This window comes from Petaurus breviceps, unplaced genomic scaffold, assembly GCF_028583685.1.
Source record: "Petaurus breviceps papuanus isolate PSGF00001 unplaced genomic scaffold, PetGlider_PUasm1.0 90535, whole genome shotgun sequence".
Lineage (NCBI taxonomy): Eukaryota > Metazoa > Chordata > Mammalia > Diprotodontia > Petauridae > Petaurus > Petaurus breviceps.
In genome coordinates, this window is record NW_027187270.1 from 3865459 (window position 1) to 3880721 (window position 15263).

At 48.8% G+C, this 15263-nt stretch overlaps 1 protein-coding gene across 1 annotated transcript in view; it reads left to right on the plus strand.

The window, feature by feature from the left end:
- The window catches only part of SLC16A2 (solute carrier family 16 member 2), a 108882-nt gene that overhangs the window by 76591 nt on the left and 17028 nt on the right, over nt 1-15263 (plus strand). The window contains exons 2-4 of the mRNA XM_069063105.1: nt 9100-9244; nt 13363-13810; nt 14586-14738. Coding sequence (XP_068919206.1) covers nt 9100-9244; nt 13363-13810; nt 14586-14738 — 746 coding nt within the window. The remainder of the gene's footprint in view (nt 1-9099; nt 9245-13362; nt 13811-14585; nt 14739-15263) is intronic.

Below are 15263 nucleotides of genomic sequence, written 5' to 3' on the forward strand. Positions count from 1 at the left end.
TACATCTCTAAAATGGAGAGATTAATCTGTACACTCATCCCTCACAAGATTTTTGTAGAGCTTAACAAATGTCATGGATAAATGGATGGGTGGACAGACGGATGGATGGGTGATGGATGAAAAAGCATTTATTAAGTACCTACTATGTACAAAACACTGTGCTCAGTGCTGGGAATACAAGCAGAAAAGGGATACAGTCTCTATTTTCCAGGAGCTCACATTCTGATGAAGAAGAGGCAGCATTGTCATAAAGACCTCTCTTGACCATCCCTGTCCACTTTATTATCCCTGAGGGATTCATTGGTGTGGTTTGACACTAAGCCTAATTTGGAGGGTGGCAATTATAGATAGTAAGGTGCCAGGAGAGGTGAATAGACTACTAGGAAAATGACCCTCAAAATGCCCATATTTCTTGCCTTTAGACTCTTTCTGAGAGACTGAAGGAGAAGTTAGAGATGGCCTTCAGGGTCTGCCTCTCCTATAGGCCTAGCCCCTGGAGTCCCACTCAGGGGAAAGGGGTTTGCTGGGGTTATAAAAGAGGAGTTCAAAGGGATTCCCTACCCCACAATTTCTAGGGGCAGGCTAGAGAATAGAGTCCCTTCCTCCTCATTCAAATCCATACCCATAGTTCAGGCCCTTCTCACCTCTCATAACAAATGCAGGCCTGCCCTTGTCTGTATCAAAGGCATAGAATGACTGGGTTGAAGAGAGAAGTAAAGCTATCGTAGGACTTTATGAGGGATTGAAAAATGGGAGCATTATCTAAGAACCAAAGGTTATTATTTAAGAATAACCTTTTCATGTGTCATGGTGGTAGCTGATGGCGCATTGGACCTGGGCCTGGAGACAGGAAGATCTTAGTTCAGATTTACTTCAGAAACTTACTAGCTGTGTAACAGGGTTGTTGTGAGGACTGAATGAGATATTTGTCAAAAGTGATTACCAAAATGCCTGGCAAACAGTAGGTGCTATATAAATGTGTATTCCCTCCCCCGCCCCCCATGGACCCTTTTGACTACCCCACGGTGAGAGGTCCCCTTCTCAGATTCATATTTTTAAATGCATGAAACTAAATGCAGAGGATTACAAAGAAAACCAGCTCTAATGAAATATACTCATTAAAGGATCTTTTTTAATTCACAGATGCCAAGAACCCCTGATCTAAGAGAAGGATTTGATGAGGGAATTGATTCTTGCTGGGAGAGGGTGGGAATGGGCAAGGGGATGTGGGAAGAAAAAGAAAGGAGGCAGGAGGGGAAGAAGGGAGAGAACAGGGCCCAGTGTAGTGAGAGATGCAGTATCCTCTGAGGAACCTAGGTGAATGTCACCCGAAGGAATCAGGAAGGAGAGCTCAGGCTTGCCCCCCCCACACACACACACAAAGTGCCCAGGCCCCAGACTCTGCCCCCACCCCTGCCTTTGCTGTTGGGAGAGGGGGGCCAGGCAGGACTGGACCCAGAAACCTTGGATAGGATACAGGCACTGGGGCTAATCTACCTCGAGGTGGATAAAGTCTTAACTCCAGCTTTCTGAGAATCTTGAAAACAATGAAAATACCATGGGAAATCTGTAACCCTTCTCTTAAAATGATTAGATTTTCTTTGTCTCCTTTCCTAGAAAAGAAACATTTGAGGATAATTTTCTATTATGTAACCAGGAGGGTAAGGCAAGGTATGCACCAGGGGCCAGAGGGGTGTGGGAGGCAATCACAGTCCTTAGGGCCTTGGAATCCAGAGGTAATTAACTCTTTTTCTGTGAAAGCATTGCCTTCGTCCAGCCCCCAAGAACTTGGATCTAATTAGCACAATGGGCATTCTTCTGAGTCTCTTTAAGGCTGATCAAAAGCATCATTCACTAACACCCTTAGGAGTAGATAGGACAAGGCTTCTTAACCCATTTTTCAGAAGAAGAGACTGAGGCTCAGAGAAGTGAGGTCATTTGCCCAGAGAAGAACCTAGACTTAGTTTGAGTGTTGCAGGCCTGGATCTCCCATTTCTGGCAGCTACCCCACGGTGAGAGGGCTTAGGCAGAGGCCCTAAATCCCTGTTGGTGGACTTTCTCTCCCACCTCCAATCCCTGTTTTGCTGCAGGTTTCTCTTGTAAGCCTTTTCCTTCTGCCAGGGAGGAATGCTCCTGAGAAACTCTTTCCACGTAAGGGGTTGGCTTTGTCATTTTTAAAGAGGAGGCTGAGGAAGGCATTGATTTGGAATTAATTTGTCAGCCTCCTTCCATGAGATATATATTCACCTTCTCTCTATCCTCACTATCTTCACCCTAGTTCAGAGCCTTGTTACCTCTCCCTTGATCTATGGAAATAGCCTCCTAACTATTCTGTTGGACTCTCTCCTCTCCAATTCATGTTTCACACAGCTGCCCAAATATTATACAAATGTATAAGTGTAACAGCATCACTCCTCCACTCAAAAACCTTCAGTGGCTCCCCATTGTCTCTAGGATACAATGCAAGCTCTTCAGGCTGGCTTTTAAGACCCCTCTACTCTCTGGCTCTCAACTGCCTTTCCAGGCGCATTTAAGTCTCCCTCCTTTCAGCCAAATTGTTTCTTGGTCTCATCTGGGGATAATAGCCTAGAAACAGGATCAAAGATATCCTGGCTCTGCTGAGTGGCCTTGAAGAAGTCACTGGAAACCTCTTTGTTCCTCCCAGGTCTGTTGGTTTAAGTGTGGGATTCAGTAGTAGGGGCAGAGCCTGGAGATAGGCTAGGACAGCTCCAGATAAAATTGCAACACTGGGCAATCGAGGTGTAGGGTGGAGGTGTTATCCACCAGAACAGGGAATGGAATTATTATTTTTAAGTATTTGAAAGTTTGTCACTTGGACATGAATTACCTTTCTTTTGCTTGACCCTAGAGGGCAATGGGTGGAAGGTACAGAAACAATCATTTAGCATCCAAATAAGAAAATCTAGTAACTAGAGATGTCCAAGAATACAATGGGCTGCTTTGGGAAGTAATGAATTCCCGGTCCCTGGATGTATCCAGTTAGAGACTAGATGAACATGGGCATGGATTGGACTGACATGCCGCATAGGACCCTTCCAACTCCGAAATTTTCTCTATTGTTTCTCCCTCACACCTACTTTGGAGAAATGGAAGGGCCTTGGAACAGAGAACAGAGAAGGCGGGAGCTGAAATGGAATTGGATGAAAGGCTTTGAAACAGAAATCATCTCTTCTAACACATCCATTATACAGATGAAGAAATTGAGGCCCAGAGAGGAAATGTTTAGCATAGTATCTGGCACATAGTAGGCTCTTAATAAATATTCATTGACTGATTAACAAAAATCCAAATAACTTCTCTTCCCAGCCCAGTGTTCTTTCCCCTACACTTATTCAATTTGAGTTAGTTCAATTTGACAATCTTTTACTAAAGCAAGTAAAGGAAGGTAGGTTTTTACTAGGCAAGGTAAAGGAAATACACAAAAAGGAAACAGTCCCTGCCCTCAAGGAGCTTACTTGTGTATATGTTAAATGTATGTTAAATACAAAGCACATACAAAGTAATTTCAAAAGGAAGGACAGACTGGGACAGGCCTTCTGTAGGAAGTGGCGCCTGAGCTGTGCTCTGAAGGAAGTGAAGCCTTCTGTGAGGTGGACAGAAGATATTCCAGGTAGAGGTAGAAGAATCATCCAAAGTCAGGGATGATTCCAAGGTTTGGAAGCTGAGTGACGGGAAGGAGGGTGGTGCCATCAACAGTAATGGGCAAGTTTGGAGAAGGAATGGATTTAGGAGGAGAGATTATGATTTTCTTTTGGAACATGTTGAATTGGCTATGCCTACAGGATGTCCAAGTGATGTGTGATGTGTGACTGGAGCTCAAGAGAGAGATTGGGTCTGGAGACAGAGAGAGATAGACATTCAGAGAAACATACAGACAGATGATAGATAGATAGATAGATAGATAGATAGATAGATAGATAGATAGATAGATAGATAGATAGATAGATAGATGGATGGATGGATCTCAAAGTCATCTGCCTAGAGACAGTAATTGAACTCATGGAAACTAATGAGCTCACCAAGGAGAAAGTGGAGAGAGGAGAGAAGGACTGAGGGCAGAGCCTTGGGAGACATCAGCCAAGGAGACTAAGGAGCTAGTAGGAGTCAAACTAAGATGAAAGGCAGTTGAAGAGAGTATCGCAGTAGGAGGAGATGGTGTCAAAAGCCTGAGAGAAGTCAAAAATAACGAGATTGGAGAAAGACTATGGGATTTAGCAGTTAAAAGATGCTTGATAACCTGGGAAAGAACACTCCACCACACTGTTTGCCGGGGGAGGTTTGGTTTCAGCTGAATTGGGAAGGCTGGCTGGAATGTAGATGAGCAGAAGGGGGAAAGGAAATGATCAAGACTCAGGACAATCAATCCAGGACATGAAGCAGAGGGAGTGGAGGGGGAAGGGGGCAGAGCCCTCATGCCAGCTTAGGTATTTTGAACTTGAGCCTATCTTAATGGGGAGTCATGGAAGTCTGATCAAAGTGGTCAGCCACTGGGGGAGAATGGAAGCTCATGTGCTGGGGCCTGTATGCTCAAGCCACTGCTGCTGACATGAGGAACTTGCTGCCTCCTATTCCCTTTTGGGATGACTCAGTAGCTTAGTCCCATGAGCCAAGAGAAAAGGAGACTCGACTCCAAGAACTCTTGTATGAAAGCCTGCTTGGCTCTGGGTCAGGACCCCTCCTCCTGGCACCCCGGGTTTGTATCTGGAGCCCAGCAGCTGCTGGCAATGTGAATTTAGGGAGAGCTAAGGGTGGGGGGTGGGGGGTAGAGAGCAGAGAGTCAGAGGAGCCAGGCCTGAGGTCTCCTGCTCTCTCCTAAGACCCCCAAAGCCCTCCTCCCACTCAGGAACACTCCATGCTCTGCCTTCCCAGACTCTTGCCAGATCCTCCCACTAGGCAGGAATTGAGGGGGAAGTATTCTCTAGATCATCTAGTCCAACACTTCAGAGGAGGAAACTGAGGCCTGGAAAGGAAAAGTGACTTTGCCCTGGGTCACACAACTAGGAGGTGGCAGAGGCAGGATTCAAACCCAGGTTCTATGAATTCCCACTCATGAGCTCTCCACTACTCTCCACCCCACTACTTTTCCCCAGCTCAAGGTCCCAAGGTGAGTGAAGCACAAACTAAAAACTGAAGTCTTGGCCCTAAGCCCCCTGCCCTTACCCTTGGGCCCCAAAGGCCTATGGGTGTTGCTCCTCTGGCTGGCCTGCCCTCAAGATGCTCCCGTAGGTGCTTTCAAGCTACCCCCCTGTTATTTTCCGGCCATCTGGAGATATCACTCACAGCTGGCTTCGGCAGCTCCACTGATCAGCGCCTGGAACAGGGAGAATGTGCGGGTGGAGGTCACGGGCAGCAGTGCCCTTTCTCCATCCCACCTCCACCCTTGTAATCTCTCCCTATGGCCCACCAGGGACAAGGGGGGAACACACCGCTAGACACACAGTATTCACTTTCAGGTGGTGGCTCAGGGGTAGCCCCCTCCCCCGGGCACAGGGCACAACTGTTTTGGATGGCTGCACTTGGTGCCTGACCACTTAATCCTATTAGCTGTTCTTTCAGGACTGCATGCACCTTGTTTCTAAGCCTGGGCCTTCGGACAGCGCTCTCGGTCCCAGGCCTGCCCCTGCCCCCCCTCCTTCCCTCCTTCCTTCCCTTGCCTCAGTCCTTTGCCCTCCTCCTTCCACTCTCTCTTCCTCCCACTCTCCTTTTTCTCTTTTTCTTCCTCCATCCCCTTCCATTCTCTCCTTTTCCCCTCTTCCTCCTCCATTCTTTTTTCCTCTCTCTCCTTCCCCCTCCCTTTCCATCTCTATTTTCCTCCCTCTCTCCTTCCATCCCTTGTTCTCTGTTTCTCCCTCCCTCTCCAGGTCTGCCTCCCTTATCCTTGGCTTTTCTCCATTATTCCCTCCTGTGAGCCTGAGCACTGGGCCCCCACTTATGACAGGAATGCTTTTGAATACACTGATTCCTGAAACCCTGTAATTAATTTGGAGTGGTCCTTTGGCAGCAACCTAGCAGGGAGGTGGAAGAGGGAGTCTTATCTCTCCCCTCCCTGGGTTCTTTTCAGAGTGTCTCCACAGAAAGTTCAAAGGCACTGGCTTTGCCCTAGGAGAGGAGAGAGAGAGAGACAGAGACAGAGACAGAGAGACAGAGAGACTGAGAAAGAGAGAGAGAGATGCACAGAGAGAGAGAGAGAGAGAGAGAGAGAGAGAGAGAGAGAGAGAGAGAGAGAGGAAGAGAAGAATAATATGGGGGAGAGAGAAAGGGAGGGAGAGAGATTGTGTGTGTGTGTGTGTGTGTGTGTGTGTGTAAAACTGGTCACTGGAGTGAAAAGCCTGAGGCAGGGCTGGTAGAACACAGTGAGTGTTCCCTAGGGTCTTAATCAACTCTAAGGAGTGAGAGAAAGGGGTGCCTGTGGACTGCAGACAGTAAGCTAGCTCCAGCCAGGCTCCCCCTTCTTCCCTGACCACGCTCAGAGGACTTTGTTCCCAAGGCCTGCTGGGCCTGTGAAGAAGGGTCTCTTCTGAAGTACTTGGATGAAAGGGCTGGAGAGTGCGCATGTGTGTATATATTTATAGCTCATCCTCAAGACCTGAGGAGGAGGGGAAAGGGGAAGGGGAGAGGGAGAACTCCATAGGGCAGAACACTCATTCTCTAGGAATAAGGTTCTCACCCAGGAATCAGTTTATTGGGGGGGGGGTCAGGGCTGGAAGTAACCAAGGGTCATGAAATTTTGAACAATAAGAAACCTTAAGGATCAGCATCTAGACTGTTCCTTTTATTGAACAGTGGAGGAAATAGAGGAGCTGAGGTGCAGAGAAGGGAAACCATTTATTTGCTCTAGATCATAGTTATTAAGTAGCAGAATAGGGTTCAAACCCAACTTCTGACTCTAAGTCCAATGACCTTTGCACTCTCTAATACACAAGAGAATTTTTCTTAAGGTGCTTTTCTACCCAATCAGAATTTTCATTGAAAATACATGTGTTGGGGCGGCTAGGTGCCACAGTGAATAGAGCATCGGCCCTGGAGTCAGGAGGACCTGAGTTCAAATCTGGCCTCAGACACTTAACACAAAAACTAGCCATGTGACATTGGCCAAGTCAACCCCAATTTTGCCCTAAAAAAGGCAAGAAAATACATGTGTCATTTCAGAGCTCCCCATCATTTATTAAAGTCTTGGTATTCAAGGCCCTTCAAAATCTGGTCCTTCTCTCTCTAGCTCTTACTGCTTCCTTTCATGTATTAAGGTTCAAGCCAAGTTGGGACTCTTCTCCATCTCCCTTCGTGGTTGTCACTTTACTCACACAGGTCCCCGGTGGAACTCATCCTATGCCCCATCTACAACTGTTGAAGTTCTTCCTTCAAAACCCAACTCAAATGTCACCTCTTCCAAGAAACCCTCTCTAGATAAAAGGGATCTTTCCCTCAGATTTCTCATACCTCTGGACCTCCACCTTGATATTTCTGAGAGGGAGTAGTGTACAGGAGTCAGTAGGGTTGAAGAAGATGATCGATGAGGCCCTTTCCTGTTGTAATATTCTAGGATTCTGTGCTTTCATGCTCTCTCGTCTCACTGCCCTTTATGTCTGAGTTATTTGTGCCTTTCATTCACTCAGCAAGCATAAGCACTTACTATGTGCCAGAAACTGTGCTAAGTGCTAAGAATACCAAGACCAAGTTCCTTTCCTTGGGGAGCTTACATTTGATTTATGGGGAAAACAGGCACAGAAAAACTTCTAACATAGAAAAAAAGTAGGTACAAAGCAATCTCTGGGGCTGAGGGCACTAGCAACCAGAGGCACCACAGTAGGCATCCTGTAAGGGCTGCTTAGTTGCAAATCTACTCTCCTCTGAATTTGGAATGAATTATGGGAAACAATAAAAAAATTACATTTCAGGGGACTATTTTTCCCAGTGTCATGGATGGGGTTACTCTTCTAATCATCAGATCATAAATATAGACTGGAAAGATCCATAGAGATCATTTAGTCCAACCCTCTCATTTTTATAGACAAGGAAATTACAAGCCTAAGAGAGGAAATGACTTACCTAAGACCACATGTTGAGAAAATATCAAAGATGAAACACAAATATAGTGAACTTTCCATTAAACCAAACAGTATGCCCATTCTTTCTCCCATCTGGTCTGTCCAATGCCCTACCATACTTATTGGCAAGATAGCCACGCTCGGGCAAGGCGTACAGGGAGTAGAGCCAAAGAAACAGGTCTGCTTCTCCTTGTGGCCTCATTCACACTGACAGCATGCGCTAACCATTGGGTAAACTAGCCCAAGCATGATCCTGGGGAGGCCACAAGGAGAAGCAGAGCTTTGAGGGACCAGGAAGTCATCCATCTGTCTCACTGTGTTTCAGTCACTTAACCCAGCTTCTGCACTGAGCTTTGTAACTTAGAGGAGATAGATACCGCTCAGGTAACAGACACTAAGTAGTGTTTCTTGTTGCTGCTGCTGCTGCTGCTGCTGCTGCTGTAAACTTGGAACGAATTCAGAGGAAAGTGGGAAGATAATTATAGGGCTGGCAATTAACCGAGGAGGAAAAGTTAAAGGAGCTAAGATTATGTAGCCTGGAGAAGAGAGAACAGAGGTGTAAGCTGGTAACGGTCTGAGGGGAAGACAATTCTGTTCTGGAGGGAGCCAACCCTCTCATTTTTATAGTTATTTAATCTTTCCTGGCCTCAGTTTCCTCACTGATGAAATGAGGAGACTGAATGTAGATGATTTCTCATGTTCCTTCCAGTTCCAAATCCCATGACTCCATGACTTTCCCACAGTCTCGAAAATGATCAAGCGTTGGAAGAAGAGTTCAGACTCTAGGTCTTCACATCCAAAATCTTCATTATCCTGTAGTCTCCTTCCTATGAAGGGCTTGGATGGAATACTCTGGTGGTTTGGGTTCTCAGTCACTGGCAGCTGGAGCACCAGGGTCCCAATCTCCACCCTATCACTAAGTCACTATATGTGGCTGTAGGAGGCCGGGGCGGGGGGGGGAGTAGCCTGGATAAATTGTGGCTGATCAGCTGGTGCCCAGCCAATCCAGGAGGTCCTCATTGTCTCTGTGCAGCTTGGGTTGGAGCCCTGGCTATGGGAATGATCTTCTTGTGTTCCCCCATCGTGAGCATCTTCACTGACCGGATGGGCTGCAGGATCCCAGCGACGGCCGGGGCAGCTGTCGCCTTCATCGGCCTCCTCACCAGTTCCTTCACCAAGTAAGACCGCCGTTGCCCAAGCCTAGTCCCTGTCCCTTCCCTTCCCCCTCCCTGGCCAGTACTGGGAGTCAGGGTGGCTTTGGCTGAAGTTGGGGTGCCCATCTTCCCTGTCCTTGGTTCTCCCATGAACCCTGACATTTATATAGCTCTCAATCCACTTCTCTGGTGCTTAATTTAAGACTTATTAAAAACTGGTCCTGTGAGGCGGCTAGCGCATGTATTTTTATTCCCATTAGAAAACTGAAGCTCAGAGAGGTTAATTCTAACATCTAGCACTCTTTGCACCACCCAATGCCATGTTGACACTCGAAGTTCATACTGAGGGTTAAGAAGAGAGAAAAGCACCCTCCTTTTCTGATGGAGAGAACAGGACACATGGGATGAAAGGCTGACAGCCATTCTCACGCATCTTCCCTTTCCCGCCATCATGGGCATTACTGGGAGTACCCAGTCAGTTGGTAGTAGGCAGGAAACAGGAGGCAGAATCACAGTATCACAGGGGTTCAGGGCCAGAAAGAGGCCTTTGTCTAATCCAGGACTTTTTAACCTTCCTTTTTTAAATGGACCCTTTGGGTAGTTGAGTGATGCCAATGGACTCCTTTCTCAGAGATGGTTTTAAAGGCATAAAATAAACTACATTGGGTTGCAAAGGAAGACGATTATGTTGAAATGCAGTTATTTGCATTTCTAGATTGAGGACTCCCAGTTTAGTCCAAATCCCCTATTTTTCACATGAGAAAACTGAGAGCCTGCTGGGTAAGGTGACTTTGTCCAGCCAGGCCAGAGCAAGGCTGGAATTTCAACTCCAGAACCCAGATTCTCTCCACTGGGCCACACTGCCTCCTGTGGGACATCATTCCTGGTCATCATAAAGCCCCTCTGAAACAGGGGGGCCAAGAGACCATTCCTAGAGGAAATGGAGGCCCACAACCAAGCAGCCCAGGATCACACAGGCAGAATAGTAACAGAGCCACCAATGGATCCCAGTTCTCAAGGGAAGGTCAGTCCCAGGAAGAGGTGAACTCACCTCAAAGCTCTTGTTTCCCCATCTGGCTCCCCATCGGGCATCTCAAATTGCCACCTACAGGTCTGGATGATGTGAGTATAGGTAGAGTCAGGTGTTTTCAGCAGGAGAGAGGAAGGGATGGGAATATTTAACAGTATCCCCCACTGGGATCAGGCCACAGAACCCATCTGCCCCACTCACACAAAAGCACTGAATCCATGCTGAATGAGAAGCCAGTCTCCCATGCACCAGACAAGGAGGAAGGCCTTTCCACTGTTCAATAGCTCTCATTGGCTGGAAGTTTTTCCTTAAAACCAGTCTCTGGGACCTCTACCCACTGCTCTTAATTCAGCCCTCTGGGACCAAGCAAAACAAGGAAATCTAATTTCTCCCTATTTATGGCAGCCCATCACTATCCTGCTTTGACCTTCTCCTGGAGGAGCAATGATCCCCTTCTGCCCTCAAGCCACCCCCAAACAGTCTGGATCAATCCCCCAGAGACAGATGTAGCTCCTAGCTCACAAAGGCCTCCTACTCCAGCAGGTGTGAGTGAGAGACAAGTCAAGTGAGCAGGTCTTTCCTCAGGTTGGGCAAGGGTTGTCAGGCCCATCACCCTCCCATTGATCTGGGCAGATGTGAGAATCAGCCTGCCTGGACATGGGAGGGATGGTGGCAGTGATGCAAGAGAACGGATGGACAAAACTCTATCCCCAAGGACCACTGGAAGAGGTCATCACAGCCAGAAAGGACCAAGGAGATCACATAATCCAAACCCCCTAAGTTTTCAGAGGAGAAAATTGAGGCCCAGATTGGGGAAGGGACTTGTCCAAGGTCACACAGTTAGGAAGCAGCAGACAAGATTTGAATGTAGCTCTCTAGATTCCAAATCCAATGTTTTTACCACTCTACCATACTGTCTTTCATCTCTCCATCTCAACCAATCTTTTTCCAGAATGGCACCCGACATTAGTACTTATAGGCTCAAGAACAGTCACTGCTTCTTTAAAAAAAAAACATTTATTTTATGGTTTTGGGTCCTCTAAGGGTGAGCCAACTTTATGAGTCTAACATTTCCGGCCACCCACCCAAGCTCCCACCCGACATGCCAGCAAAACTGGATTCAGTCAGTGAAAAGGGTTTGGCACCATCCCATCAGATTGGGACAGAAAAAGGGGAAAACCCCTGTTGTGCCTGTCCTGGGGACGGGGCAGCAGGACCCTTGCAGCATCTGGCCTTATATGCCCCTCATGGAATTCCATGCCTGGGGCATCAGCAGGATGGAGGAGGAGCCTTGGCCAGTCCACTGCTCAGCACTGAGCTGTTTTGTAAGACTGAGCAAAGTGTAAACAAATTAGGCACATAAGGATCCCATTTCCCTTCCAGCCCACATGGGTTCAATAATGGGGGTGGGGCACAGCGGCAGGGACTGTTTTCTTCTTGCGGCCCCCTGCAAGAACTTGGAATTGGAGGTGTCTTGCCACTAAGCCCCCATGACTTGGCTGTTCCTCTGAACATATGCGTCATCAGAGCCAGAAATCATGGGGTGCCAGAGTTGGTTGGGTCTTCAGAGACCATGTAATACAACTCCCTCACTTTATGGGCAATAAATAACAAAGTGGGATTTGAACCCTGGTCCTCTGTAGCCAAACCCAGTGTTCTTTCCATTACACCAATGGCCAGGTTATTTGGCTTCACTTGGCCTGGAAAAGTGGCTTCAGCTGCTAGCAGGAGGCCCAAGCCCATCCTTCCTGCTGCATCACTCAGGATTTGGAGACTTTCTCATCCAGGTTGGCCAACCTCTAAGTCTAGTGAATGGTGACCAGGAAGGCATCTTGTCTCTCAGGACTGGGGATGCTGGTAGATGTGTTCTAGATACTCTCCTTCACCACAGTCACTACTCAAGGGTCCCAAGCTTTTCCTCAGTGGACTCACAAAGCAAAGTGAGCCCCCAAGTTCTGGGCTTTGACCTTGATAACCTGGCAAACAGCCACATGGCGTGTCCACTCTGGTAGTATCCATAGGGCCCAGTAGCATTTGGCTTTATCTTATTCTCACACTTTGCCTGCATCAACAGTCTTGTCCTGGGAATGCTTGGAGATGGAGCACCATGGTGATGGTTGCCATAGAAACACTAGTAGCTAGTCCCTCTTCTCTCTTTGCAGCACTTGCCCTAAGTCCTTCACACTTCAACTTGCTTGGGGGTGGAGGCTACATTTCCAACAGTGGGCAGATGGCCTAAAAAACCCAGATAAGGTCTCATATGGCCAAGTAAGGCATATGTAGAAGCAAAAGAATGACCAAGCTGGCCCCCACAGGGGGCTGTAGTGGGAAGGACACTGGGGAATTGAAGAGGGCTTTCAGCTATGGTCGCTTAATCTGCCCCCAAATCACTGAGAAGGGAATGGCTTCTGCTATCCAGATCCCAGATGGCCTGGTTCTCACCAATGACCCCAGACCTGTGACAGACAGCACACTGTAGTAGCTAGAACACTGGATTGGGGTAAGGAAGACCTATCTGGGTTAAAACCCACTTCAAACATTAGCTGCTGGACTTTGGGCTAGTTACTTAACCTCCTGGGGCCTCCCTTTCTGCATCTATAAAATGGGGCTGAACTCAATGACCTCTACATCCAGCTCTACATCTGTGATCCCTGTTCTTTAATTCTTGGCAGTTAGAAGATGTCTCACCCATTCTGCCTCCAATGACTGTCTTTCCAGCTACCCTTAGGACCACCCCTTAGCTCTTCCCCAGGCTGATACTTTTCCAAGCTCATGGGTATGACCTTGCCTGCCCAATGTGTGATTGCATTTTTAAGGAGGGCACGTAGCTAGGTAGTAGCAGATCTGAGATTCCAATCAGGGACTCTGGGCCCTGAACTGAAGACTCTCCCCACTACCATCAGGCCCTCTTTGCCCTCTCTGTGTTAAGCAAGAGGGTGGGAGCAGAGTGGGGAGCAGCCAGTGGCCCCTTGGATTCTGGGTGGGGAAAGAAAGGAAAAGGAAGGGAGGAAGGGACGGAGGGCAGAAAGGGAGGAGTGAGGGAAGCCAGCCTGTTGCCCCAGAGCTGGAGAAGCCCAGGATGCCAAGGGTGGCCCATCTCTTTCCTCCCCAGCTCCCTGGAGGCCCGTTTCTTCACCTACGGCATCCTGTTTGGCTGTGGGAGTTCCTTCGCTTTCCAGCCTTCTCTGGTCATCCTGGGCCACTACTTCCAGCGGCGCCTGGGCCTGGCCAATGGGGTGGTAGCTGCTGCCAGCAGCCTCTTCTCCATGTCCTTCCCTTTCCTGATGAAGATGCTAGGGGAAAAGATCAAGCTGGCGCACACCTTCCGGGTACTCAGCATCTTCATGCTAATCCTCATGTTCCTCTCGCTGACCTACCGGCCCCTCCTGCCCACAACCCACAGCTCTCGGGCCAAGCTGGGCCGGAGTCTCCGGCAACAGTGCCTGGGCCATTTGGCCAACTACTGCAACATGAGGGTCTTCTATCACAGGACCTATCGCATCTGGGCATTCGGCATCGCCACTGCAGCTCTGGGCTATTTCATTCCCTACGTGCACTTGGTGAGCTGTCTCCCTCTATCTTATCCAGCATGCAGGCTGGCAGAGCAAGGGTGCCGTCCCAGGGCTGGGGTCAGGGTCGGGGGGCACAAATGGAGATTTAGAGAGAGAAGTGATTGCTGGCTGCTGGGATTTCAAAGGCTGTCAAGGAGAAGGGGGAGACATGGCCTACTGGGCCAGAGAGGGTGGAACTAAAGCCACCAGGTACTGCACAATCGGCTGGCCCACAGTGGAAGGAGCTGCTTTGGAAGCTGGTAGGTCCTTTCCTTCACTAGCCATCTGCAGGGGGAGGCTGGATGCACTCCAGGACACTCCTGCTGGGGTACAAGTTGACCCAGATGGCATCTGAGGCTGCTAGCAGATTTATGAGAGAAAGGAGCCAGGGCTAAGGCTGGAGGATGCCAGAGGAAAAGAGTGGAAGAGACTAGAAGGAATGCCCATCCTAGAGTATCCCCACCTTCAGCACTGCTCCTGGGTCCCTTCTCCTGTTTGTGCCTTAAGATGGACCCAAGGGCCAACTCCCCCAAGTACATCCAAAAGACCAGAGGTGAAGGGTGGGGGGTGGGATGGAAGGATGGGAGTGACCCTTTGGAAGCCTTCCTGTCATAAGGGCATTTCCTCTCAAGAATCCCTGAGCCCTGGGGGAACTTGGTGCCAGGCTGTAAGTATGCCAGGAATGAGGACGCTCTCCCTGGGAAGCTGGGTGGGAGGCTCGCGGTCAGTTCACCGGGGCCTCATGTGTTTCTTTCTTCCTCTCGGGGCTGGGCATGAATTTCAGATGAAGTACGTGGATAAGCAGTTCACTGGGGAGAAGAGAATCAAGGACACCTGGGTCCTCTTGGTGTGTATCGGAGCCACCTCGGGCATTGGACGCTTAGTGTCTGGCCGGATCAGCGACTCTATTCCGGGCCTGAAGAAGATCTACCTACAGGTACCCAGCTGACCTCGCCCAGCAGGGAGGGCGTAACAGGGGCAGGGGGGGGGTGGAACAGGGGCCCACTCAGGACCCTCCCCCACCCCATGGGCTCTCTATGGAGCTTCCTACAAGCTCCAAGAAGAGACATTGTTTCCAAGCAGTTAGAGCTCCTCCCTCAGCCATGCTGCATGATGCTCTGGGCTATGCTGCTGATTCACTGTGGCATCCTGGACAATGGACTCAACCTTTGGAGGCCTCTAGTGCCCAGGCTATTCAGTGGCAGCAATGATGGCTATCTCTCCCTACCTCCCAGAGAGAGTGTAAAAATGAAAGAAGTCTCTATGAAATCTTCCAAAGAAAATTATGGCTAATAAGTACTATTAGCAGCCCCTACCCCCACCCCCCACCCCGGATCTGGGCAGCTAAAGGCACAGGGATCAGAGTTGCCTTGACTCCCCAGTGATCATGGAACCTGGGCTGGAGGCAGGAGGACCTAAGCTCAAATCCCAATTAAGACATTTTCTACCCAAGTGACTGTGG